Source organism: Camarhynchus parvulus, chromosome 5, assembly GCF_901933205.1.
Source record: "Camarhynchus parvulus chromosome 5, STF_HiC, whole genome shotgun sequence".
Lineage (NCBI taxonomy): Eukaryota > Metazoa > Chordata > Aves > Passeriformes > Thraupidae > Camarhynchus > Camarhynchus parvulus.
In genome coordinates, this window is record NC_044575.1 from 29,548,600 (window position 1) to 29,566,238 (window position 17,639).

General features: G+C 40.0%; 1 protein-coding gene across 6 annotated transcripts in view; it reads right to left on the bottom strand.

The window, feature by feature from the left end:
• The window catches only part of GPHN (gephyrin), a 268,694-nt gene extending 252,782 nt beyond the window's left edge, over window positions 1-15,912 (bottom strand). For all 6 annotated transcript variants that reach the window (XM_030949405.1, XM_030949403.1, XM_030949401.1 and 3 more), the window contains exon 1: window positions 15,785-15,912. In XM_030949405.1, the coding sequence (XP_030805265.1) occupies window positions 15,785-15,848 (64 nt within the window). In that variant the 5' untranslated portion in view covers window positions 15,849-15,912. The remainder of the gene's footprint in view (window positions 1-15,784) is intronic.
• Between the last annotated feature and the right edge of the window lie 1,727 nt (window positions 15,913-17,639).

Sequence of the window (17,639 nt, forward strand, 5' to 3'; positions counted from 1 at the left end):
AAATTCAGCCAAACACAGAGACCAGCCTAACAAAAACTTTCTACCAGGAGATGACTGGCTTGGTAAATGGAGAGCAGTGGATATTGTCTGGCTTGATCTCAGTGAGGCACCTTTCCCTCACTTATTAAACTCCTTTATCTCAACTGATACATTTCCACACCTTTGCTTTTCTAATTCTGTCCCTCCTCCTGCCTGGGGACAGTGAGTAAGCCTCTGGGTAGGGCTCAGCTGCTGCACAGGGTCAACCCACCACAATATCCTTTAGTGATTTCTTTCAATTACTTCCTTTGTACAGCATTAAAGCAGTACATTCTCCAGATATATCCTCCTGGACAACAGACTATTAGAAAGATCACTGGCTGCAAAATGAAAGAAACACAGAGAAAAAAAGCCTTGAAAGAAACAACCATGGTCAAAAGTGGTAATATTTACAAGCAATTATAGACAGAAAACACATTCTTCTCATAGCTATTCTAATACAGGAAAAATGGACCATGGGGAAAGCCTTTCACAGAGTTGCCTATGAAGTCATTCAGGAATGTGAGGCAAAGTGGAAGAAATGCCTTGTTATCTGTCAGATTTAAGAAAAAAAAAAGTAAGAAAGAAATGAGAAAACAAAGGTAATTATGACTGTTGACCTGATAATGAAATCCTGAGATTCCAGGAGATGTCAATTCAAAGCAGGTACAAATAAAAAAGTTGCAAGAAAAGAAGCACTTTACATTTAATAGAAATTCTGTAAGAAAACCCTCAATCTAGTTGCATTCATGAGGTTGACTTTTTCATCTAACACCAAAAATAATCTGAATTAGATATATGATGTATTTGATCAACAAACTCTGTATTAAGACACATACATACAAAAAACCAAAAAACAACAAGAAAACAAAACTGCTGAGAAAGATTTCAGTATAACTTGTCATGTTACAGGCAATAAAAGATTTTACAGTCAGTCCCAAAGGAAGTATGCCTTTGTCAATTCACAAAAGAATAAAACTTGTACTAGAACAGAAATAAAAGTCTTTCCAATGCAAAAAATAGCAGAAAAGCACTAAAAAGCCATTTCCAGTATTTAGCCAGCATAATCTACACCAAATACAAAGATGAAAAGTCAGAAATGGAAGAAAATGACAGCAAAGGAATCTGCTGGCCTCACATCTTTATCTTCCATTGTTTTTAAAGAAGAGCTAAAGGTTTTTAATGCTTTCTTTTGTTGCAGTCATTAAGAAAGTAGTAACATCTTGCTCCATGGTGAGGAGATTAAGGGGGAAAAGGAATGGCTGAAACTCTTCACCTTTTTTCAAAACTTTTCCTTTTTTTATCAGTTGTAATAAGAGCTGTAACTAAATTCTGAAACCAAAACAAATATCCGGTAATTCTATACAGGTTAATAAAGAAAAGTAATGAAAATAAACAAAATCTGATGGTCTCCTGAAGGAAGATGAGACATTAGTAATGCAGGAGCAGATTCACAGATCAACCAGACATCACCAGAAGTAGCACAGTTACTTCAGAACCAGGAGGCCGATCCCTTCATACCCCAAAAAAAGAAAAATATCCTACAGATACACAAACAGAATATGCTTCTGTGACCATGATTAAGTGAATGACTAGTAATTGAGTTTTGGAGCATTGTATGTAGCCTCGGGTCACTGACTCTGAAACTGAAATCAGCGGCCAATGGGTGGTGCACAAGGCTACAAACTCTAATTTTATCCATGCAATCTTTCCAAAGAATATAACTTCTGATTTTGATAAAAGCGAACTACAGTAAAACAAAAAAGTTTTGAAGGCCTGGCAACAGTATGCTCCCCAAATACATGGGCCACTAGTGTCTTGGCAAAAGATCAGTTTTTCTCATGCATTATTAGCAAACGAAAAAAAATCCTACTTTCTTTACACTGGCAGCAACTTGTTCCCTTCTCTACTGTGTGGGCACAAGCATTTACTCATAGTAAACTGAAAGAAATTCACTGAAAGCTGGCTTCGCAAAATACTATCATCTGGATCAGTTCACATTTTGTTCACCATACATAGGAATAATTTTGCTGGGATAAATGAGAGCTCATGGACAGGTGAGAGCTCGAGATGGGATTAATTTCACTATTAGTACAATGGAGTAAAAAACAAATTCATAAAAAATTGCTAAAAGATTCAATAATTTTCAGCTTTGAATAAGGCACAGCGAGGGATTTTTAAGGAAAGGCTATTGGGATTATGAACATCTAGTATATTTAGTTTATTACTCTATTGATCTCATAAAACCAATTTGCTAATTTTGCTCCTGTTAAGCTTTATCTAGTGAACAGGATGCTTGCACATACCTACAGACCTTAAGCACACAAATGTTTTCCCTGTTGAGCTTGTCTGCTGTCCATTAACAGCCTTCACACGTCATTTGTATAACCCTGGTTTCTATATTATTTGCTAGAAGCTGTCCTTTATAATATTGTTTCGATTTTACATAATGTGGTTATCAATTCCTTCTATAGTTTCTTTTTCTCACACTTCCTGTAAAATTCCATTTTTATTATTAATCCTTAATTTTTTTTCCTAGCCAAACTGTACTTTTATGTTATGATTGCTTTTACAGTGACTACAGCATTTTAGTATTTTCTGCTGTTTCAAAAATCACACTTCCACTATAGATGTACCTTAATATTGAAGATGTTACTTACATTTGCAATTTACAAAACTCAGTTTAGCTAGCTACCTTTATCTCAAAACACTGCCTTTCGATACCAAAATCATGGTCTGCACATAATTAGTAGCCATGGAGACCACGAAAACACATAATATTACACAAATGCATGGACCAGCAGGCTTCTGAGCTGCAGTTAAAGACTTAAATAAGTGCACATGGTCCACTGACCACAATTATACAACTAAATTATCTATCCTCATCTTCACCCCAACCCTCTCCCATTTTAAGGGGGATTCTTGATATTTATCAAGAATCTCAAAGCCTGACTTACCTAAATAGCTGATGCCTTTGACTGGCTGGTCCAGTTACCTCCATCAATCACATGGATAACAGTTCACTCAAGAAAAAGGTAATGACTCTGTTCACATCAGCAAGAAGATATGGAGGGCAGAAACAAAATTACATTATGATCTTGCATGCAGATGCTTTAAGTACTTGGTATACAGACTGATGAAGAACAGAAGAAAAATAAGTCAGTAGCACATCATCTGCCATTTAGTACATATCAGGCCAGCAGCCTCAAAGTTAGCATAATAGCTAGACTGAGCTAGAGATAGGCTTAGAAAGCTATACTGAGTGCAAGTAAGATGACAGATTGAATGGTGCCAAAGAAATCCGTCAAGCAAAAGGGAAATCAGACCTGGCAAAAGTGTCACTTTTATTTTTTTAAAAATTACTGATACACACTATAATAAATGCTTATGTGGGTATGTATATTGATTACATTTATATGGTCTTCAAACTAGTTGTGTCAGGCAAACTATAGTCAAGATAATAAGTTAGAAAAACTAATGTTAGAAATTTTAACTATTAAAAAATTAATACCTTAATAAAGTGACCTTCCACGCCTGATAATGCGTAACGTAGTGTTCACCTTTTCCCAAATTTAACACTGCAGGAATCTAATGGTCAGCATTTCTAGTTACCCACCATGCTAGTTCTCAGATGTTCAGCTCTTTGCTAAACATAAATGCCTAGCACAGCCTTCATATTCTCCTACTTCTACATGAATCAAATATCTTTACATACAAAATGGAAAAATATATCTTGACTTACCCTCTCCTCAAAAAAATTTCCTGTAACAGGCAAATCCTTCTCTTTCTTCACCATGTTTTTTTTACTGCTTATTATTGAGCAGAGGCAGTGTCTCTGCTTGCCCATGAGCACAAGCTAGTAAATACCACCAAGAGGACACCTGGCCTGACAAAGCAATATCTGCATGGAAGGAGGCAACACAGCCAAATAAAGGAGTGTCAAGACTGCCTTCCCAATTTTTGCAAGTGAACTACACAAAATTAGCACATGATTACATCTGTTTGAGCTATGTTAGAAAACAGAAGTCCTCTGTCCCACTTTTTCCTATCCTACCTGTACAGTCCAGCTCCTCCCTCAAACTGGCACTCCTGAGGTCCCTTGCTGAGTTGATTCAGTCTGTTCTGGCAGCAGCAAACTAATTCTTCAAAAGAAGAGCAGTTTTTCCACTAGGTTAACCAGTTAAGTTTGTTTTGCACAGAGGAAAGAAATGGCAGAAGTAAGACAGAACAGAATCGAAAAAAAAAATTACAATAGAGGTAAAAAATTGCCAGCCTTGTTCACCATTCACCTACAGCAGCAGAAGTCTGCAGAGCTCAGTGCTGAACCAGAAGACACAACTGATTCAGCTCAAGAAGATCCAGTGGGTTTTTTTCGGCAGGGTCATTTTCAGCTGTTTCAGTTCCCTGTCTGCACAGCCACGCAACAGGTTATGCCAGCACAGCATGGCATGGCAGTGAACAAGAGTGATGATAGAATCATACCCAAGATTAAACCTGGACAGAGCCCTGTTGGGTTCTAAAGCAGTGGCCACTTATAGCAGACTGCCTGGTACACCAGAAGAAAATTCTCTCAGTAACTCACCTTGAGATGTAGTGATTGCAGGAAGATAAAATCCCTGAAAAGGTGCTGCATGTATTTTCCTAACAGACAAGTCAGATACAAGGCACAAGGAGGGCCTGTTCAAACTAAGGATTAATTTAAATGTGCTTTTTCTGTCATTTCCTCAGCTATAGCTTTTATAAAAGTTTGTGATTCTATTACTAGTTTTGGACATTTGAAATACCTCTACATACTACTGAACTTTGTGCTATCTTAAGAGTAATTTCAAGGCTAGTTAACAATAGACATCTCAATTTCTCTAGAGTATCCAAATATTCAAAGGTTCTGCCCTCACCCACATCACCTTCACAAAATGCACAAGAGCAGTTCAAGAACCAGTGTCCTCCTGGTCACCTTCCATTTCTAGGAAGTTCTCCTCATTGCTACCTACGGGAAGACCCCTCTGGCATGCACAAGAATTTTAAGAGGCACACACAACCCTGTGGAGGCAAAAAACAACAGTGTGTCTGTATTAGTTTTTTGTGGTCCAAAAATGTGGCTTTTAACCTGTCTCCCAAGAGTCTCCACTCACCACACTTTGGTTCACACTGCAGTGAAGAATCAAAGTATGAATGTGGAATTCACTTTGGACAAAACTAAACGAGATGCACTCCACAAGTGCATCTAATGCACTCCAACAGTTACTGAGGTCACTCCATGGGTTCTGAGCTAGTGTGAGGCAAAACACACTCAGCAGTCTGCAGGTGAAGCCCCCAGTACTAAGATCTGTTTCTCTAAAGCAGCAGCACTTGATATCAAAGACTTTACTTACATGGAATGAAATCACAGAACATAAGTTAACCTACTAAATTACAGTCAAAAGACTTACATAGGTACAGAACAAAATATTTTTTAATTGTGTACTTATCGTTGAAGAATTGAGAGAGTACCTAATTATCCAAATATAGGGAATTTCTACATCTGAGGAGTTGTTTTCTTCAATGGTTGCTAGTTGGAATGTCAGCATCTAGGGGGTATTAGAGTTTAAATTTCTACTTAGAAGGAATTAGAGTATGTATTTTACTATCACCTCAAATGGCTCCAGGCTGATGTTTTCCCAACATCTAAAACACTGAAAAAGCTCTTGAATGTGGTCTAATCATCAGCTGCTTTCTAGATGCTAATAAGATCTCAACCATTCATTTTAAAGTAGTTTTCCTCAGCATACTTTTCATATGCACAGCTGAATTTACTTCTGGAGGCTGAAGTAAAGGTAGAACATTTTTAGCGGGTGTTTGTTCGGCGCAAAAAAGGTTGCTAGGACTCATCTGAATGTGAAGACCTGCTAAAATTATTCTGGGGTATACTAAAAGCTGCTACTATTCTGGTAAGAAATACTGAAAATTATTACTATTTCACATCTAAAATCTCCCTTATGATTTGATGAGTCCTCACAGCAACTTACACATAACAATAATGGAATACAAGACATGCTATCAAGGAATTAAAAGATTTTTCTAATATTAAAGATAATCCATGATGTCCCAGTTTAATGCTATACAGAAATTTGCCTCAGATGGCTTTTCCAGAAAGATGTTCTGTTCATCAAAGCACTCACAGAAAGTCTACTTGAACCCTTTTCTGACATAACAATGGTGAAATGACAACTAGTATTTTCTCTAATTCTCTTTGATCAACTGCCAAGCCAAAGAGAAAAGTCATGTACTGAAACCATTGTGCATAAACTAGAGCTATACCCTTTGGAATAAAGAAATAGGAACAGGCAGGTGAGCTTCCTTGAAGCTTAACAATCACAGGAAATTCTTCAACAGTTGCTTTTTTCATCAGCTTTTAACATGAACTTTAGAGTTTCCATTTTGATTTTTGATGCTTAGGAAAAAAACCTGAGTCTCACTCAGATAAGAAGGTCCTACACACTGGAGACATTGGTAACAGCTTTAATTCTTACCATGCTGGAATTTAACTGCAAGATCAGACCTTAAGGCTTCACAGCTTACCTTCCTACTGTGGAACACAACACTTTCCTAAAAAATAGATATCAGAGTAACATTAGGTTCTGAAACATCAGTTTCTGGAACAAATATACCCAACTTGAACCACATACATCTTACTAATATGACCATTCCCAAATTTTTAAAGCTCTGTGCCTTGCCTTCTTTCCAAAGAATCATGTCATACAGCACTACCCGGTAGTCACATTTACTTGAAAAAGTTAAGAGGTTTCTCTCAAAAGTCTCAAAACCCTCCTCAGTCTCCTGGTTTATTCTACAGATCTTTTACTGGCTTCTTCTTTTCTTTATTTTGTTAATTTAATGCCATGATATATGTCCACATGACCAGAAGGGTTTGGAATCTCTTGCAATAGAAGGTTAGGAGGGAAAGAAATTACTCTTGCAGACTTTTCAGTCTGCTTGATTACATCACTCATTAAAAAAGCCTACCATCAAGTACATTTTACTAAAACCAGAAGTACTTAGATTTACATTCAGCTAAATTCTAGTTTTAAGTATTAAATTTTGAAGTATTAAATCAGTGTATCAGCAATGATGAAGTTTTAATCAGCAGGAGTTACACACATAGGAATACCTGTTGCAACTTCATCTCAGCATCCCTGGAGCTTTCTGTGTATTATCTACAGAAACACTTTGTCCCTGCACTCCCTTTTAAAGGTGTTTCACAACTTTTTTCCTCACTATGCTTAATTTACAGCATATTTCTTCATGGAAGTTGATTTTAAGAATCTTTGATTTGCTGTAGGCTTATTTAATTCTTGCCTTGAATATTCATACAACTAACATGAGAAATTTTGATAAAAAAGAGGAAAGGAGAACTACATTTTCCCTTTAATCTTATAGGTTTTTTGTTTGTTTGTGGTTTTTTTTTTTTTTTTTTTTTTTCCTGGAAACAAGCATTTTTCTCACCAGATATGTACTTACTTTAGGCATCTTGCTGCTTTCTCCCAGTTTTTTTCCAAGGTGAAGTTTCTGACAGGGAATCCATAGTAAGCCTTTGGTTTCTCACCATTCACACTGCTATGCCACTACTCTACATCATATGAAAGAGTCATGTCAGTAGGAAACTCTGTCATATCTGTTTGAATACCTGGAAATCTTCTCCTTCCAGAAACTTATTGCCACTCACAGTTTCCCAGGACAGGATTTGTGAGTACCTAGTAGAAGGATACATACCTGCTCAACAACATCTCTTTGGCAGTCTGATTTGTCTTCCTGATCCCATGAGAACTGTTTTAAGAAGGGGTAAGAAATAGCAGCGTAGAAGTGTGTTGGTTTGCAGAATTTCTAACTAGTACCATATTCAATGTTTCTTCAAGAATTACTGGATTAAGACTTTACAGACTTCACCTCAGGTCTTGCTATCAATTCCTTCCTAAGTGGCCCATCTCATGGCACCAAAAGCAGCTTGATAAGAATAAAGGGAATTTCTTTTTTTTAAGGACAAGCATAATTTGTAGAGGTTCTAGAAGCCTTTCCATTCTGAGTCAGATCTGCAAGACACTTTACTGTAATTCATTTTAATTCCCAAAGAATGTGTTTTATTTTTCATCCATACAACTTCCCATAAAATGATTCTGAATAAACAACTTACTTTCTAGATTTCAGTATGCATTTAAATCCCTTCCAGCATACATCTAAAAAAAAAAAGAAAAGCACCTATAATCCCACCTCCCAAAAATTCCAAACTATAATACCTGGGAAAAAAAACCCAAAAAACACAAACCCAAATAAAACCGCACCATATAATTTAACATATACTTTAATTTCTACTTCCCACTTTTAGATCTCAAAAGTCACATACAATAGCCAGAAAAACCAACAAAATACATGCATGAAAGATTTTTTTAAAGGAAAAATATTCCACATAAATTCCGTACAATATACAGGACAATGAAGAAAACTAACAATTTCATAACCACATAGTAAGTACTAAAAGCACACAAAAATTTTATAGTTCAAATCCCAAGTGTATTCTGCTTCTTCACGTTCTTCACTTTACTATACAGTAAGTGATATAATTGAATAGAAAAGGAAGTAAAAATATGTACTTCTATACTTGTGATTGTAAGTGCATATGCAATTCTTAATATTTTATTTTATAGATCTACTTATACAATCTGTATGCTGAATACATAATGAAATGTCATAATACATCTGTAATTATTAAGATTACTGTTCTCCCTAACATATATAAAGCTAAATTAATGTTGAGTCAGTTCTTGAAGGTCATGGTATATATCAAAAAACATTTTACTGCTCAAAAATAGGTTTTGTTATACATAGCTATTCCCTAACCATTCAAATCAGACAGTGGAAGTCTTGTTGCTTATTTCATAGTATAGGGAACAGACATGCATTTTATTCCTTACATCATTTACCCACATTGTAACTGTATGATAGAGCCCTGTTTTGCAGGATATTGCAAAATGTACACAGAAGATTACTCTTAAAGGTTTATGCTAATTTTTTTCCACTTGACAAGTTAGGCATAAAACAGGCCTCAGTAAATTAGCTTGAAAACAAAACAAGTAAACAAAACATCACATACAAGTCTCTTACTTGCAAAATGAAATTTTCTAAGATAACTGCCTAATTAGGTCTATTTTTCCCAAGCACTTTTTATGCAATTACTGTTCTTTTTAAATTTTAAATTATTTTTTCAATGGTTTTGTGATAAAACAGCCAAAGGCTATGCTCTTTTTTTATTAATTAAAAACACCCCACAGGAAAAAGGCTGCTACCTGCTCTTTTCCCTTATGGTTATTACCCTCCAGTTCTTCAAGGAGACCTTTTTCAGGCATTCTGTTAAACTTTCAAGAAGAATTCTGTCATACACAACACTACAAATTATAAGGCCATTTCTGTGTAAGAGGCGGAGAGTTGCATAGTGCATCTACATATATGAACAGAATGTAAATTATTTCTTTTCCTTAATTCACACTTCAAGACATTATAAATATCTAACAAGAAGTAAAATTTGTTCTCATTTTTAGTTATCGTGTCCTCTTGTTGCATAAGAATCTAACAAATTGCAGACAACAGAATCTATTCTTGCTTGCCTACAAAAAATTCCAGACAGCTATGGCTAAATCAACATTAAAGGTGGAATTCTGTATCTGTGTATTAGAATTTTGTATGCTAGACTCTCCAAAACACGGCCTGATGATCATGTACTCTGTTACTGTCCAATTAACAAAGCCAGCAGACCAGGTTATCCCAGAACTAAGCTGGTTCTCATGAAATTCACAATCAGTAATTTTTAAGGTAAATAACATGGAAAGTTTTCCTGCAGTACTGGAAAAGGCGACGAATATAAACGTAGAAAAGCAAATGAAAACATGCTGTAATGGGTATGTTCTGTGCTGCTAAATATGAACCACAGACATGGAGCGTGGGTGAAGATGGAAGTCTTTCAACTGTATTTGGATAAGTAAACTCCAAATCAAGAAACACTGAGTACACAAAACTTCTTACCCCTGATCTATAAAAAGACATAAATCTCCAAATTAATGCCCATTTCTTACACAGGTAGGTATTATTTCCCAACTATACATGCATGATTTCATCTCTTTCTTTAGGCGCTTTTAGTTTCAGTGTTTCTACTTCCCATTCAAAAGGAACAGTACTATAGCAAGCAAGTTACATTTCAAGTACAAGAGTCCACTCTATCAGAGAGATTTCAGCCACCTGTTTTTGTTCCATGCCATACACTAAAAAATGGCAGGGGAGAAAGCAAGGACTTTCTTCCTCTAAGTTTAAAAGGTAAAATGCAGTTAGACTACAAAAAGGAAATGAGGTGATTTTACTGATCATGTTCACGAGATTAAGCTCATCATCCTAGCCATATAAAGTCAAAAAGAAAGATGTACAGCTACAAATGGCAAACAGGGAGATCTCCTAGTTTCTATGGATAAACTCAACATTATGACAGTCTTACAGGTGAGAAAATCAATGTTACTCTGAATTCAGAATACTTTAATGGAAGCACAGCATTTCTCTAACTAAGGCTCCCAGGAGAAAGTACTGCCTTTAATCTATGTTTTGAAGATAAGTGCCCAATAAAGTGTAATCTGGACAGAAGTTAGATCACAAACAAAAAGCTAAGCAACTTCAATTTGGACAAGTAGGGCAATTTGACAATAACTCCTAGGAAACCTAGTGTCAGTCCTCCCCCCCCCACCACAAGCGCGTCTAGAAGAAAGTTTCCCACTAATTCCAAAGCATGAACAGAGCCACCATCACTAAGAGATCTTGCAACTTGCATGTTATTAATGAACAGTTAGAGGAAAGTCATGAGAAGGTATCTCATAAAATTAGAAAGAGGCAAATGACTTTTCAGTTGGGAAACAGACAGCCTATACATTTCTAAAACAGTCTGACCAACATATAGTGACACCCTAAGTATTTTGTCATATTTCTCAAAGATAATTTTTACAAAACATTCATATCACTGAACTTCAGATCTGCCCAGGCAACTTCTTTGGTTGCAGTTGTCATGTAGATAAGGGCCTCACCATCTCAGAAGAAAACTTGCTTCAAAGTGATACATTCAGACACAATGTCCACGCTCAGAGTCATTTCAACCAACTAAGGAGTCTCAGACACAAAGGCAAGGCTGTAATCTTCCACACTACAGGGTTACCTGGACATCAGGTCTGAGTCACACATCCAGAAACATTTGTCTGCTTTACTGTGTAGGTTATGGCCACAGCTATCATTGAAAATGTTTTAATCTTTACACAGAGGAAGAAAGGAAGAACAAGGTATCTGAAGAGAAATTTGCCTAAACTCCTTACTCCCGTTATGAAAGGGAAAGGCTGTACCACATTGAAAGCAATACTGAACACAATAAAACTGTCCTGGAAAAAAGTTAGCCTCAAAGTTTTTTCCTAAACAAGGAAGAACCAATACAAAATGAGGAGCAAAGACAGAAAATGGTGTTTATGTCTGGTGAGGACTTTCTCACAGACCTGCCTCAAAAGCAGACAACCTGAATGAAGAGTTATTAGCCAACCCAAAATCTGACAACTTTTTATCACTAATATTCTGTAAAAAACAAACGTGTAACAAAATCTCGAGTTTTGGCCAGCTACATTAAATGCTTACTGGAGAGAAAACAAAAAGAGAAGCAAATAAGAAGATAATGGGGATGGAGAGAAAAAAAGCACAAAATAGAACAACCAGAGAGAGCCAGAGTATGTTTTTTTCCATTGGGCTAGTGGAGATGGCAACATCATTCAGAACTCTCTGGATGGTTCCAGTCAAGGGTCTGCTTTAGTCACTGACAAAACAAGAAAGGTCACAGATTATATAACTGTTACCAATGCCACCACCAGTGAAGGATGACCTAATATTGATTCAACTCTGGCCAGAGCACACAATTTCTCCTCTTTTCTAGCCAAGTTCAACATTACAAAATTCTGCGCTTAGTACACCAGGTCTAGCAGCTTGACACCACTGGTAACTGTTTAACAACTTAACAACAGATTAACAACTGTTCTGTTAGAGATATCCCAAACATGAAAGGCTTGCAAGGGGCAACCAGAGTAATTCTGTACCAGTACTTTACTAAGGAAGCACTGATGCACAACAGTACACACAAAGCATGCATAGAATCCAGCCTTTACTGTAAATGTGGAGATCTCTCCTCTTTTTCATTTATCTACCCCACATTTCTTCTTTCTCTATGACTGTTTTCTTTTTAAAAGAAGATATCCAGAACACTTAAATGATAAAGCTTTGGACATTGTTAGTCCAACTCCGTTATTCCATCACAAAAATCTCCCAATCTGACAGTTAGCATCATAGCCCTCCTAAAATGTATTTTACCATAAAAGTAAACTCACAACAACATAATACTGAAGTTCTATTAGCAACTCATGTGCTTGCACTACATATCAAAGGTAGCAGAGGGAAAACCTAGGTTTGGAACCTAAGTGAGCAGTATCTTTAATCTGAACACTTCATTAAACACTGGTGCTGAATATGACACTTTCACAGTTCCACTCTTCACAAATTAGAAAACTTATTGAAATGATAACACACAAAGATTAGAATTCATATTTCTATCCACAAACCAGTGAGGCTTCCTATGTGCATAAGACATAACCCTGTATTTCGCAAGTTTCACAGTTTTGTAATCAGTCAGTTGTGTTTTTCCTCCTGTTTCAGTAAAGAAGCCTAACTCTACAACTTTCTACACAGAGACTCAAAAATAAGCATGAGTGTCATCTTCAATTCCATAGATGCTGTGTACACCAAAGTATTTTTCCTGATTTCAGGGAGACAGTTCTTTCATGTTGAGAAAATGTCCTAATTATGGATTTTGTTCTTATCATTGACTCTTAACTAAAAGACCTCCACAGTTTGCGAATAAGAGAAATTAACATGTAATTTTTGTTAAAAAAAGCCCAAGGTGCTACATTCTGCATACATTTGCATTTGAACACAGTTACTTTAGTAAACAATAACCAAGATTTCTATTTCTCTAATCCACTCTACCTGTCCAAATTTGCCACAAGTGAAAAAATACACATTTGTTTCTAGATGAAACTAGCGATACATACACAATCACAGAGGTCTACCAAGCAAAAACACATACAATAACTTACTCAAAACAAAACAATGTAATGAAACTAAGCTTTATGACAAACATTACTCACTCTCAACATTCTCTGGAGCCATGTGCATCAGTCTCTACAACAGATAAGAATAAAAATGTGCCCAAATAATTTTTATATGTCCTCATTTAAAAATAAACACACAACTTTACACCAAATTAATTCAACAGCTACTCCTTCCTAAGTAAATTTAAATTCCATCTGAGTATGACCATAAGGTGCAGTACTGATTATTTTCTAAACTGAGTATACCAAGTCTAACAGGAGCATAAATCTGTATGCCTGTGCTGATAAGACCACAAGTATATGCTGCTAAGAAAACAAACATATGCCTATGATCTTAATTAGAAAAGTTAAAGCAGTCGCGTTATGTTAATGATCTCATTTTCTGATCACTAAGCTATTCTAAATGTTACAAAAAATAGTCCACATACCTAACCTTTTCATTTCTACACTTATTCCTCCATACAGCAGCATGTATCATTAGTTCATTTCTATGAGAAAAATTCAGAAGAGTACATTTTTTAATTTGCTGTCTTTTCATAGCTGAAACAGCTAGGGTGTCCAAATCCCCCAAAGTACAAATATTCTCTTTCCAGGTTAAAGGAGCTGCCAGAGCAGAAAAGAACATTTTATTTCAGGTTTGCAAACACACACAAAAAGGGAGCTAGGAAAATTGTGAGAAACCAGGGTGTCCCCTTTCAAAATGAGAAAATAATTATTTGCAAAAATTGTTAGCCTGGAATTCAAAACAACCACATTAAGCTGAAAAAAAATCTAAAACTGTACTGTTTGGTTATGCCTCTTGGCCTTCCTCTAAAAAAAAATACTAAAATTAGGCCAGAAGCTCTTCTCAATGAAATTACAAATTATGATACAAAGTTAAAAGAGTTTAACAATGATCAAACAGGATTTACAGTACAAAATAAGTGTATTCTGAAGGACTATCTGAACCTATTGAGAGACTAAATAGTTATTTTAATTATTATAACACCATATGTGCCTGGTAGTGCATTCTGGGAACACTTACATGTGAAAATTATTATAACTCCTATCAAAAGAAAATAATAACCCAAGTTACACACCATGAAGTTGCACAAAATACGCAAAGAAAAATATGCATTCTGCTTGCACTCCCTTCCCACTTTAACTTTTACAATAATAGGTAGTGGCACACATGTCCTATCCTTCAGGAACAAAGGGAACAAATCCCCCCCATGTGACTTTTGCATCTGGTCCAACACGCTCTACCCATATTAAGGATCTGACTGCCTGGAATTTACAAGCACGCTAAGGATTTCCACTTGCATCTACCGTGCTTTCCTAGCGGTTTACCGTCACCATCACCTTGCGGCCGAGCGCTTCGCAGGAAGGGAAGGAGGGGAAGGGCTCCAGCCTTGGCGCCATCCCTCGCTCCCGGCAGCGGGATCAGCACCGGGCAGAGGAACAGCGCCGGGGGCTGCCGCGGGCTCGGAACGCGCCGCTCGGGTTAAACACCGCTAGCGGGAATAAATAACTTCAGGGTTAACTCCAGGCCTCCTCTGCCGTCAATGTCCCCTCTCTCACTCCAAGCATCCTCCTACTCCTGAGCGAGCTCACAACGCTGCTTTCCATGAACAATCATGTCTTCCCAGGCTCCCGGTGAAACCTACAGAGCTTGACGCCAAAAAATTTCGCCGGTATCTCTCGCCCCTTCCTCGCACAGAAGCGGCGCTGACGCCCGTGTACACCGGAACCCCTCGGGGCTCCGCTCCTGGGCGCGCCGCCCGCGGCGCCGAGCTCCGCGGAGCTCCGGGATACCGCCGATTCCCCGGCAAAGGAGCCCCCGGCCCGTCACACCCGCACCGGCTCCGGGAGCCCTTCTGTGCAGCCACCGCAGGTCATCCGTGCGCTATGAGCGGCAGCATCATAAATGCCCTCCTCCCCCTCCCAACAGAGAGCACACAGGCACAAGCATCCCCACCCGCCCCCTCCCGATCCCCAAACTAAAGGCCAGGGAGGGGGAGGGGAAGGAGCCATCCCAAAGGAGCTGCCGTGCGGAGCGTGCCCAGCTCAGGCATTCCCGCGGCCGGGAGCTGAGGCCGCCTCCCGCCCGGGGAAGGCAGGCCCGGCACCTGCCGGCCCGCAGCCTGCGCCGGACGCGGGCTCCCTTCTCCCGCGCCGTCGCACTGCCGGCTCCGCCGCGCTCGGAGGAAGCCCGGCCGCGTCCTGGATCCCCATCCCCTCCGGCATTCGCCCACCCGCGCACTCCGTCCCCTTCGCGCGGGTTATCCCCGGGTCAGTCCCCGTGGCTGCGGCGCCCGCCCGCCTGCGGCAGCGCTGCCCAGCGCCGGCTGGCCCCGCTCACGCTGTCCGCCGGCGGCCGGAGCGCCGCCCCCACGCCCCGACCCCGGCTCCGGGCTTCGGGTACCGCACGCACGGCGGAGGGGCGCTCCCTGCGCAGCGGCGGCGGCGCCGCCACGGGAGAGACGGGCGGCCGGCGGGGCACCCCGCAGGGCGGCCTGAGGCGCGCACTGACCCGCGGCCGCCCCACGCGCGTCCCCAGCGCCGTGCCCGGCGCGGCCCGGTACCTGTGAGGACGCCGACGCGGATCTGGTGGTCGTGGTTCGTCAGGATCATCCCCTCCGACGCCATGTTCGCGGCGCAGCACCGCACTGCCGGGGGGGGGGAGACGGCGCGGGAGCGGCGCGGGCGCAGAGTGGGCGGGACCGGGATAGCGGGGCGGGGCTGAGGGGCGGGGCCAAAGGCGGGGGCGGGGCCAGGGTACGACGGCGCCGGGGGGGTGCGAGACTAGCGCGGTGCGCGCGGCGCAGGCAGCACCAATCCAGCGCCGAGAACGCAGCCCGAGCCTGGGCATCCGTGATTCCGGGGGGCTGGCAGGTTATTTCCTGAGACTTCGGAAGACGGGAATAGACAGATAGCAAGGATGGTCATCATCCCTGCTCTTGGTTAGCGTGAAACCACAGAACCACAGATTCAGTTTGGCAGGAAAAGTCCTCTGTAATCTTCAGCTATGAGCAGCCTTGTCGAGTAGAGCATGGCCCTGTCACCACGTCCAGTCCTCTGTCAAACACCTCCGGGGACGTGGCTGCCCCTCCTCCCTGCGCAGCCCGTTGCCACGTCTAATCTCCGTTTCTGCGAAAAATCTCTTCCTGACATCCAACCGGAGCCTCCCCTGGTGCAGCTTAAGGCTGTGTCCCCTTGTCCTGTCCCTGCTTGCCCGGGAGAAGAGGCCGACCCGCACCTGGCTGCGCCTCCTTTCAGGTGGTTGTGGAGAGCGAGGAGGTCACCCCTGAGCTCCTGTTCTCCAGGCTGGAAATACAGACATACATTTTTTTCCCCCACCAATTTCCTCAGCAGGGCTCAGCAGGATGTTTTTTCTAGCTTTCCAGGCCTCTTCTCTCGCCTGTAAGTTCTTCCCTTTTACTCTGAGACTAAAGCTGTTGTTACACAACAAAGCAACAGCTGTTTTGAGAAAGCAACTTACTGTCATCTTTTTTTGTCTTATGTTACATTGGATACTCTCAGGAAGCAAACATTTAAACTCGTTTTGAATAACTATGTGGGCAAACGTCTTCCACATTTATTAGCACCATCATCAACTACAAATGATAACCCATTGTCAAAATTCAAGTACCCCGACTTCAGCAGATCTTTATAATTTTGGGTATTCCTCTTGCCTTTTCAATGGTATCTTACTAATAGCAGACACTGTATTAGTCTCCTTTTGACTGCCTACTAACAAGCAATTATTGAAAGCATTTGTAATTTGCATATACATAAATGAACTACTTCAGTTTTCTCCTTAGCATATCACTTTCTTCGATGAACAACTAGCACAAAAAAAAAAAAAAAAAGAAAGAAAGAAAGAAAGAAAGGGCTGAAGAAATATCCTCTGTCTATGGGGAAGTCATACTAGTAGCACTTTGGTGGGGTGTGCAGCAGCACACGCTATCAGTATTTCTGTATTGGCACAGCAGTTGCAGTGTGTGCAGCCATAGAGACTGAGAATCCAGGCTCCAGGGAGCTCTGGTTATGCAATGGTATAATACAACATATGTGGGTGGGTGTAAGCCTGAACCCAAAACAGCATGGTTACTGAAGATATACTGCATCTCTAGTGCTCATACTGCTGTTCCCTCACGGGTTCAGACACTATTTGTTGAATATTCTGCTGTAGACAAGGCAAAAAGATATTTTTTTTTTTTGCAAATGTATCTGAAATTATCCAAAGTGAGAGCAAATAGCTTGACATTTTGTAGTTCCTGCAGAGGATTCTCACACCCTAAAAACAGTATTGTTTATTCAGAGCATCTCAGTCTCCCTGTGTAGCCTGTTGATTTGTTGCTCTTGTGGATGGTAAGAAGGAGGAGCAAAATTCAGATTTCACTGGCAGCATTAGGTGTATTATTTCTGGACTTATAA